Below are 11,057 nucleotides of genomic sequence, written 5' to 3'. Positions count from 1 at the left end.
AGGTGGAGAGGCCCCTCCTGTAAAGGTTTATGGGCCACTGCTGCTGTGACTAATCACCAGTTCACTGGGATGCTGAGATAAGGAAGGAAGATTGGAATGCCCAAGTTAACTGAGTTATTGTCCCCACTCTGGGAATGTAGGGCAACTTGTGATGGGTCTTATCTGTCCTTACCTATGTCACTTCTAAGGATACTCCAAAAGCAATACAATACTGTGAAGAATGTTTAGGTTGTATTAGTTCTTTAATATTTACCAAACATCTATGGAAAGCAGCAATGTGGTTTCTCTTTAGATGGATTCTTTACATTTAATGTCCATAATGTTTATTCCTTCTAGTCTTTACATTTCTCACACTGACTGGCAGTGGGTTGGGCTGAAGTTATTTCTGAACCAAAGCTGCTGCTGGTTCCTGCTCTTTCACAGATCATGCACTGCCTCAGTAAGAGGTTATCTTACTGTTAACTCTGCCAATTACACAGCAGGATCACCTGGGAGTAATGATGACCCCAGTCAGGTTCATGGCCATTAAACCACCCATTTGCTCACTCAGCTCCCATATATGATACCATTAGCAGGCTGACTCGCCCATAGAAGTTTCCAGTTGCCTTTGGCTTGTGTTTCCACAATGAGAATTAAAAAGCACTTCCATGGAAGATGCAGAAAGCCACAGATCCGCTGTGGTCAGTGGGACAAAACACAGGATCACAAACAGCTCTTTACAGATGACGTGGAAGATGACATTGCCACTCCACATCCCTCAGGAGGGTATTGGCATCCTCGGGAAGGGCTGTCTGTATCACCAGCTCCAGGGACTGGCACAGCAAACCAGGGGCACAGAGAGACTCAGCTTTACCTGCAGCTGCAGATCCCTGTCCTGGTGTTGGCAGTGGGGCCTGATCCCCCAAAGGATGACACAGCCCAGCTCATCCCCTGATGGAGGGTTCTGACAGCAGGTGCCAACTGCCAAGACCCCCAGAAGGATCTTTTTTCCTCATACAGTAACATATCTTATCCTGAACTAACACACAAATAATACACAGGTGTGACTCAAACTGGGTTGTGATGGGCTGGATGTTTACACTTACACCAAGTTTGCCATTCCACCTCCAGGGGGATTAAGGATGGGGCCGGGATTAAGGGCACATTCCCATCTCCAGATCCTGCCAGGCTGGCGTTTAGAACCAGCCCTTTCCATCCTTTCAGCTGACCCCACTCATGCTGTGTGAAGGTGCCAAGGCAGCCCTGCAGTCCCTGCCAGCAGAGCCTGGGAACAGGAACTCCCAGGGACGGGTCACCAGCGCAGCCACGGCCCGGAACAGCAGCAGCTCTTTGTGGGTGGGTGTGTGCCAGGCTCTGGAGTGGTGCCAGGGCAGCAGGGACACGTCACTGCCTCTCACTGCACATGGCAATGGAGGGGAGCAGCTCCCCTGACCAGGGACAGGGCCTGTGTGTGAGGGAGGAACACACACACACACACACTCCAGAAGCCCCTGGAGCAGGAACCCTGTGCTGAGCTCCAGGCAACAAGTGCAGGCTGAGAAATGAAGAACAAATTCCTTCTGGGGGTCTCCTGTGCAGAGGATCAGCAGAGCCCCTCCTCAGGCTGTGGGACATGGCTCAGGTGGCTCCAGAGGCACTCGGAGGCAGGACGGGGTGGGATCCCAGGGATGCACAGAGCAGAGTCCTCACAGGGGCAGGATGAGCTGCCTGGGGGCCTTTTGCAGTCAGATGTTTTGCTGGAGCTACAAGGACTTTTCTGTTTGTTTTTGGTTTTTTTTTCAACACAGGATGGGATTATTTGGGAGTTCATCTATTTCCCACCCCAGGCCTGGAGGTCAGCTGCAAAGGGAAGCTGGTGGCTGCAGCACAAGGAGAGGTAAAAAAAGCTTTATCTCAGTTTTCTACCTGTTCCTATATCCCTCAGGTAACTTGAATTTTCTTCTCCCCTTTCCTTCCCAGCAAAACAAGAGGAAAAGGGTAAAGACGCTCTGAAAACCCCTGTACAGGACAAGTGCCACATCCAAGAAGACAATGATCTCCCCAGGCCTTTACAGCTCAGTGAACATTTCCCTGCAGGCACCAGAGGACATGGTGGGGCCACCCCCAGCAGGTGAGCCAGGCTGATGCCCCTCCTGTCACCCTTCTCCCCTCCTGGAGGTGACACTGCCAGCCCAGGCCATAACACATTTATCCACACAAGGGGCTGGAGGTCACAGCCAATTCTGCCTCACAGCAAGGGCAGCACAAACCCCCACCCTTGGCTGGGGAACAGCCAGGGCTGGCACCCAATTCAGCCATCCCGGGTCCATCTGCCTCCCTCCAGGGCTAACCAGGGCTCTGCTGCCCCTGGGAAATGCAATTCCAGAGCACACAGGAGCTGCAGCAGCAGTTCCTCGGGGAGGGATTGAGTGTAACAGTGGGACAGGGCGGTGGATGCCCTGACGGAGCACAGGGGCAGGACCAAGCCACAGCTCACAGCAATCACTGAGGGCACGTGAGAGGACTGGTTTCAGACACACCCCGAGAGCAGGATGAGCTGTTGAGGGCTGGGAGGAGCTGGTGGAAGTGGAATGATGACAAATTGTCCTGTGTGCCCGGCAGCCACAGCTGCCCCAGGCAGGCACTGCGGGGAGCTGTGCCCTGGCCTTGGCATCCCAGGGGAGATACTGCAGCAGTGCCCATGGAGCTGTGCCCACAGGTGCTGCCCTGGCATTCCCAGGGGAGATAATGCAGGGATGCACGGGGAGCTGTGCCTGTGGGCACTGCCCTGGCCCTGGCATCCCCAGGGAGATGCTGCAGGAGCACACAGGGAAGCAGTGCTGGGCCTCAGAGATGTCCTGGCTGGGGCTGTGCCGGGCGCTGGCAGCGAGCACATCCATAGCTCATCATTCTTTACAGGTTGGTCCCACTGAGGAAGTTCCAGGCTCTATTTTTACCTCTACAGTTTAAATAATGACAATTTTTATTTTCCTCTGCTGACCCCTTCCTTTCCCAGCAGCCACTTGAAAAGCTCAACTGGTGAAAAAGGGCAAGAAATGTGTTTTCCTCTGTCACCAATGGTTAATTCCAACGATGCTGCTCCACACAGGACATCAAACATCACAACTCTGTTCCAGTCACAGCTCTGAGAATATTTCCTCCCTTTAGGCAAACGAAGGCTACAAAGGAAATAATATGCTCTTGTCATAAACATCACAAACTATAAGGAATATAGATCTTTGGAGAGAAATGCATTCATCAGTTCTCATTATCCTATTAACTGCACCAGGAAAACAGTCCACAGTGTCCATTCCAACACACATCTTCCTACAGGAGTCACTGTACAATCTACCTTCTACTTTGCACCCCAAGTTCTACAAGTGCTCAGTGAGGATACACAACAGTTCTACAGAGAAATCACTCCAGTGGATACAGAAACGGGCCCTTTAGGGGTTAAATAAGATTTTCAATAGTTCCACAATGCTACATTCATGCTACCAAGTTCACTGAATTGGGATTTCACTTCAGGAAAGAGAAAGGAAGAACAGTTTGTCTGTCTCCAGTTAGGAGGTGAAAGGGTCAGAAAGGGAGAGAGTTTTGTGTCAGCATTTTAATCCTCCCACAGCCATTTCCTTCTCCAGATAACTTTGTGCTTCCATTGCACCTCTGGCTCCCACCTCTCACCTCAGAGCTGGTGGGAGCCACAACATTAAATAGTAATTGGCATAAATTTGGGGTTCTTTTTTTTTTTTACATCTGGCATTTCCTTCCAAAAGCTACAGACTGGTGCCTGTTCTCCCCTTCACTGCAGGTCTGGCAAACCTGAGTCCAGGGATGAGATGTGGCTCCCAAAGCTCCTGAGGTCAGGGCAGCTCCCAAGAGCTCCCAACCAGGGGGAGGCAACAGCCCACACCTGTTTGGTTCAGTATGTGGCTTTCAACAACTTTAAACCATCCCTCTCCATTTATTCCTCTCCTTACGTGTATGTACATTATTTCTTCAAAATAGTTTTGCTATAAAACTGCCATAAATGTAAAGGGTTCAGCAGTTCTAGCCAGGGACCTGCTCCCCAAAATCACAACCACAGGGGGAGGAGGACTCTACAGATCAGAACAAGTAGTTCTTTTTGTAAGTAGTTAAAAGAAGATTTATACATATATTTTCCTTCACTTCACAATCAACTAATTTTAGATAACAGGAAATCAGGAAAACAAGGTAATCCTTCCCTGTTACTTCTTTTGCTTGTAAAAGAAGTAATTTGTGTCACCTCCCAGAATTGCCAGTGACCTACAGACTCTAAGTACTGTTTATCCTCTGAAAGGACAGTAAAATGTGAAAAAAAGCCCTTCCCAAAACAAAAAGCACCCCTCGACCTGACCAAACAAAAAGTAAACAGATTCCAGAATGTATCATCAAATATCAAGACCTGGGTTCTCAGGTCTGACAGAGCTTGGGGTTTTCTCTGTCCTGCTCAGGAAGGGAAGGGAACAGCTCAGACCAAGAAACAGGTCTGTTAGCAAGGAAAAAGGGGTGTTTTATGCACAAACAACTGGCAATCAAGTGAACACAGGGAAGATTCAAACTCATGCTCCAAACCTGTTCCTCCAGAAGCATTTCTCCCAAATGCCTCAGTGCACAGTCCCCTCAGAGGGGTCCCAACAGCTGCTCCTCGTGGCAGGTCAGGAAGGGAGCTCATCTCCCAGCACACAGCAAAGCACTGGCATGAACAGGTAATTACCATGGCTATTAATTTCTAATTCATTTTTATACCACAGAGGGCCCGACAGAGGTTTCCCCAGCCAGGCCCCATATTCCTAACCTAAAGTATTTCAGCAAAACTAAAGTCCCATAGTTTTGCAAGCAGCAAAATAGAAAGTAATAAAGTTTGTGGCTAATTGGAGGAGAACTATACATTCGTGAGAGCAGGTACAGTTAGTGCAACACAGCTACTCTGAAAGGAAGGAACCAAACCAATGCAGCAGACATGCAGGGTCTGCCAAGTTATGTTAAAACCATGTTTGCTGGTGATTAAATATGTCTACAGAAGATATATTACCAATCTGAATATATTTTCAAGCAGACCAGAAATACCTCATCTATTGGTTATGGTGTGTTATTTTTAACTAATTAAATATTGGGAGGGATTTTTACCCCCACCCTTTGCTATAAAAATTGCACTTATTTTCTATTAAACAAAACAAAACAAAAAAAGAAGATTTCAATTCTATATCCCAGTACATATTCACATGGAAACTGGGTTGTCTTGCTCTAAGCTTGCAGGAGTAGGTGTAGCAGTCCTTGCTCTCCGAGATCCTCAGCACAGAAGGTCCCAGCAGTACAACCCCCTCCTCCCTCTGTGCTCTGGTGACTTCTCCATCGTAGTGCATGGGTAACTGGGTTTATTTTTTTTTTTTTGTAAGAAAACCTGAGCTTCAAAAGTCTTTAAAAGGACCTGGAATCAAATCTGGCCCATTCTGACCCAAAACAGCTCAGTTCTGCCAGGAACTCCATCCTGTCCTCGTTGCACACAGCTCCTCCTGAGACCCCACGGCTCGGACTGGGGCCAGCCAGGGTCACCCCCTTTCCCTCCAGTCTCTCTTGACCCAGGAGACTTTCCTTGGACACGCTCCCGAGGGCTCCTCCTCCCCTGCCTTTAGCACTGCTGCTCCCATGGGGCTCTGAAGGGCTCCCTGTGCCAATAAAAAAGTCTCTCTGCAATAAGCATGACTTCTTGGACACTGGTGATGAGCTTCCTCTTGCAAAGTCGTCTCCAGCTCATAAAATGTCATCGTAATCCAATAGTTTCGAGTGCTGGCGGGTCTTCCAGAGGCGGTAAAGGCGGAAGTCAAAGTAAGTCTCGATCATTTGCTTACCTAGAAGTGAAATGGAGCAGAGGGGTCACACCCTGCAGCACAAGGGACACGGGTGAGAGGCCACAGCACCACAAAAACCCCAGCAGGTTTTTTTTGTGGGCAGGGCACAGGAACCCATCCAGACACTTCCCTGGGGGAACACTGGCGTTGGGCACCTGCCCCGGGGCACGTGGAGGTGCCCGTGAGAACCAAACATCTTTTTAGATCTCCTCAACCATGAATGGCTCCTTGTAATCCCCTGGCAGAGTTTGTCCATGGGGGAAGGAACTGAGCACAAAGTCTGTCTCCAGACTTTGACCTCTCTGCTCTGAGTGCTGAGCTGGGGCCAGGGGCTGGGGAGGATCAGCCAAGAGCCTCAGAGAGGCACAGGGACTTCAGGAACTACAAACCAAGAGTTAACTCACTGTGAAAACTTGTGGGAAACACTAAAAATAATTAACATTGAAAATTCAAACAAAAATATACCTTTTTTTTTAAATTACTAGGCCATCTCTGTGCTGCAGGGCTGCCTCTGCTCCCAGCAATGAGCTCACAGGACACAGCAGTGCCAGCTCTGAGCCCCTCTGATCAAAGGGGGGGTCTCACAGGCAGTCACAGAGCAAAGGCTGGGCCCAGGAGGCAGTGGGTGCATTGGAAAACACAAGGGCAAACAACCCTGCACTCAGACAGGGCTTAAGGAGGGGATTTTCGCTTGTGAGGCCTGATTAAGATTAGTTTTAGATGACTTTGCAAAGGATTAAGAGGGTACAGCATTACTGCGTCCCAGACTGACCAAGGGGATAAATTCAGACCTGTTCTTCAGCCCAGCCTCCTGGAAGATGCCAACTGCTCAGTGCCTGCACACAGAGCCCACTGCCTGCCTGCTGAGCTGCCCACAAACCTGGGAATTTCCCTGCAAGCTTCTCTTGGACACATGTCCAAGCATGTTCACCGTGGGATCTCTGCAGGCAGCGGGTACAGCTGCTCCAGACCCTGGCAGGACACACACAGAGAACTGAGAATCTGGTTTAGTAGAAAGTGTCCCTGCCCATGGCAGGGCTTGGAACTGGATGAGCTTTAAGGTCTCTTCCAACACAAACCAGTCTGGGACTCTGTGATTCCATGAACTCTGTGCAGCACCAATGTGCTCAACTCCTGCACATTCCTGAGGGAGAGGGGAGTTAAGAATAACCCAGCAGTGCTGAGGCCAGCTGGGAGCAGCTGAGGAAGCACCCACAGCCTGATGCTGCATGGTTTTATTTGCCAAGAGAACAAAGGGCCAAGGAATACAGCAAACATAAAAAACAAGGGCAAATTCAGAATCTGCTGCTTGTAAAACCTCACCAATTACTGACACTGAGCAGAGAATAGGACAAATCCTGTAGCCCCTTGAAACATCTTGAGCTACAGGCAGAAAAGGGAAAAAAAGCCAAGAGACTGAGCTGTAGAATGGCTCTAATGGGTCATATCCCAGTTGCCTGTTGATGACACAACCCTTTCAGTGCCAGTGGTTTGAGCCCTGGAGAACCTGGCTACAGAAAAGGTTCTGCTCCATGTGCATTTCTCCCACAGATTCCTCATGTCCTAGCATTGACAGATCTCCTACACTCAGCTTGGAAAGCTGCCTACTTTGCACTGCCAGTGGCCTGGGACAGGGCTCTGCAGCCTCAGGCACAGGACAGATGAAGTGTGAACATGGAGGAACTGAGAGGGGAAACCCAGGAAAACAAAGACCATGGCAGGACTTCCTGCTTTTTCAGGAAGATGCCCCACTGAGGGAGGCAGGCTGGTTAGGAAGGTGTGTGTCTTTGTAAAGAAAATAAATTACCTTGAGCTGATAGTTCAAGTGGAGACTCAAAGGCAACCCTATAAGGATTCATTAAGTTTTTCAGATTCTGAAATAGCTGAAAGGAAAATATATCAAAGTTAGCAGCTGAAAACAGGGATGACTCCTGGGGACCCAGAATTGATCCAGAAGCTCCTACCTTCTCCCCATTGGGGTTTCCAAGAACATAGCAGCCCATGATGTGGATGATATTTGGTTCAGGATTGATTTTACTCATCAGCCGGCTCAACCTCTTCCAGAAGCTGGAAAAAAACAGAAAAAAACAGAACACACAATTAAAATATAAAGTATCTCTCCTCACAGGCATGATTTATCCCAAGGATGTGTGCACACACCACTCAGAAGGGTGTTCAGGAAAAGCCATTGGATCTTAGACAAGGAAGAGCAGTGGCAGAGCAAGGGCCTGAGGAGCAGGTCCAAGTCATGTGCCTGAGAAGGAGGAGCAGCCCACTGAGCCAAGGAAGCTCTAAGATGAAGAGAAGGGAGCAAAGTCCACCAGGAGTGCTTTTAGAGTGACAGTTTTACTAAGCATCCCCTCCAGTTTCCTCTCTTCCATTTCTATCAACAACTGCCCTTTCTAATCACCCATGTTCTCAGTGCACTGGTTCATTTCCAGGGCAGGAAATCAGCAGGGAACAGCTGGAGAAGTTGTTGTTCTCCACAGCTACAGAGGCAACACCAAACCAGGCTGTTCCATGTCAGCCTGTGCTTGGTGCTGGTCACAGTCAGACCCAGTTTAGGTGTTGTGACTGTGACCAGGAACCTCGTGGGATGTGAAACACAACCCTGGGCAGAGGGTTGGAGCTGGGGTGGGCTCTAAAGCCCAGCAGTTCCTCCATGGGCTTTCCAACCAGCCTGCAGCCTCAGGTTTCCTCAGGACAGCCTCCCGAGGAACACACAAGCTGCATGGAGACATTCACTGCCAAGCTTCCAAATTTTCAGCTGTGTGTTCACAGCTTTCTGAAGATCCCTGATTTATCAGCTTGGGAGCAGTTATGATGCCTGGAACGTGTTCAGAATCGTGTGCACAAGTGCTCAAAGATTTTACAGCCAGTGTTTGTGCCAGAGCATGGGATTGCTGAGCAGATGTTGATTTTAATACTCAGTTCTCTCGCCAACAAAAAGTTGTGTAGGAACAGGTTGGTGTAACATCCTCTCCCCCACAGCCAAGCACCATTAGCCAAGGAAGTCTGAGCCAGCAAAAGTGAGTAGGCAGCAAAACAGGCAAAGCTTAACTCTACAAGGAGAAGCAAAATTGCCTCAGCAACCCCAGCTGACAGGCTGGCATGTTAGTGAAAAGCCTCCTCAGTAACAGGCTGGACTTTGAGCAGGCTTTGCAGAGACAAATTCCACTTCCCCCTGACCAGAGACAACTGTGGGGGAACACTCTGGATTTCTGCCACTGGTGTCTGCTCAGCAATGCTACTGCAGCCACAGCTGAGCACCAGAGGCTCGAGGGGCACATTCTGGTTTCTGGTCAGCACAGCCTTTGTTAGGAGAGGAAATACCTTTTTTTTTAATCTTTTGATAGTCTCTAGTCCAGAGGGACACTAAATAGCAAATAGAAGCACAAATCTCCTGGTGACCAGGGCTCCAGCACCCCAGGGACGAGCTCAGCTCTGTCACCTTTGCATCTCCCCCTGAATGAGCTTCAATCTGCTGACAGCCCCTCCTCAGCCTCCTCATCCCCTGAATAACCCACCCCAGCTCCCTTCACCTCTCCTGCTTGGCCATGTGCTGCAAACATTGAGCAAACCCAGCAGGAAAACTCCATGCAAGCCCAGAACACAACAGAGCCACTCACAGGATCAGATCTTCCTCCTTCTCCACTTTGGCGAAAGTGGCGACTTTGTTCTTTAACAAGTATAAGTGCCCGGGACCTCCCTGCAAGAGAGACACAGACACATGGAAACCTCTTTGCACAGGCCCCGGGGATAAAAATCCTGGATGCATTTCCTGTCCTGCCCAGCCATTCCCAGAACTGCCACAAGGGAGCAGGGCAGCCACGCTGGGAACCCTCCGCAGCAGGCACCGGCTCAGGACACATCCACGTATGGGGAGTGTGTGGGGGTTGGATTCTCCAGTTTTTACTGTTCTGTGCCCACCTCGCTCTAGAAAGGCACAATAATAGACAAAAATCGTCACTGTGAGTCACTGGAGAGTAATAGGGAAGACAAGAAAGTCCGTGTCATTTGGGGACAAGGGACATCCCCTGTCACTGGGGGACTTGCCGTGGTGGGCAGAGGAGAAGCTGAGCACAGCAGGGATAAACAAGAAAGGGATGGGACTGCAGAGGAACTGGCCTTGGGCAGCAAAAGGCATAAACAGATTGAGCACAACACCAGGAACATTAAAAGCCACAATCTCTAGGTCAGTGTGCAGCAAACCTGCCACGCTGCAGCACAGGGGACACGGGAGGGAGTTCAATCAGGTTCCCTTCCTCATTTCTCATGTCCAGGTTCCTTGCACAGCTGCTGGGGAAGTCCAAAGCTGACCACCCTGAGGAACAGGAGACTTGGGAAGGAAATCCCCAGCAAGCCACAGATGCAGCAGGGCTTGAACCTGTCCAAGCCACAGCTCCAGCCTGTACCCTGACCCCTCTCCTGCCTCCACTGGCCTCCAGCTCCCAGCTGAGCCATCTGCCAGTCTGATCCACAGCTTGCACCACTGTCACTGTCACACTGAAACTGGATGGAAACCATAACCATGACACTGCAAATGCTTGTTCCTGTCTCTGGAATCCCCTTTCGAGGTCTGTGCTGATGCTGGTTTGCCTGGGGTTCCTCGAGAGCAGCTGAGAACCAGCCCAGCTCTTGACCTGGCCTCACTAAATCAGGTTTGAGTTCCTGCTGTCACAGCAACTCCAGCCTGCTCAGTGTCTGGGAAATGGGAAGTGAAAGCTGTGCACTGGTAGTTACTTCAAGAGAACCTGACTTTGGAATATTGCTTCCTTTATGTCATTCTCCCTGTAGAAAAAGACAAATTTGTAAGAAATCTCCCAAGCACTTAAAAACTCTCACATACCTGGCAAAATATCAGCATCTTCCAGATTTTGCAGCCTTTGCGATAAATGTTAAGTTTCTTCTCTATTTCCTCTGTAAAGAAACCCCAAACATGTTGGAAAATACGAACCATGGAGGAGGTTAAAAATCAATCTTATTTCTTTCCACTTCAGTCCTGCAGGCAGGAGGCTGAGCTCAGAGAGCTGCTCAGCACCTACATGCCAGGGATGCTGTGGGAAGCAGGAATCCCAGCGTGTCACAGGGCAGAGGAGGGATGGTGCAGCACCAGGCACTGCTCTGACCATGGCACTGGAGCAGAACCAGCCCTCCTGACCCTGCCCATGCTCCCACCCACCACACAGGTGCAATGAACAGGTA

General features: G+C 49.8%; 1 protein-coding gene across 1 annotated transcript in view; it reads right to left on the bottom strand.

Annotated features, from left to right (window-relative positions):
* Positions 1 to 223: 223 nt before the first annotated feature.
* The window catches only part of NSMF (NMDA receptor synaptonuclear signaling and neuronal migration factor), a 42,179-nt gene continuing 31,345 nt past the window's right edge, over positions 224 to 11,057 (bottom strand). Inside the window, exons 12-16 of the mRNA XM_027687918.1 lie at positions 10,702 to 10,772; positions 9,482 to 9,561; positions 7,817 to 7,919; positions 7,660 to 7,735; positions 224 to 5,852 (exon numbers count right to left, since the gene is read on the bottom strand). Of these exons, the coding sequence (XP_027543719.1) occupies positions 5,755 to 5,852; positions 7,660 to 7,735; positions 7,817 to 7,919; positions 9,482 to 9,561; positions 10,702 to 10,772 (428 nt within the window). The 3' untranslated portion in view covers positions 224 to 5,754. The remainder of the gene's footprint in view (positions 5,853 to 7,659; positions 7,736 to 7,816; positions 7,920 to 9,481; positions 9,562 to 10,701; positions 10,773 to 11,057) is intronic.

Source organism: Neopelma chrysocephalum, unplaced genomic scaffold (assembly GCF_003984885.1).
Source record: "Neopelma chrysocephalum unplaced genomic scaffold, ASM398488v2 Primary Assembly neopelma1_74, whole genome shotgun sequence".
Lineage (NCBI taxonomy): Eukaryota > Metazoa > Chordata > Aves > Passeriformes > Pipridae > Neopelma > Neopelma chrysocephalum.
This window is presented reverse-complemented; position numbering and strand designations above follow the sequence as displayed.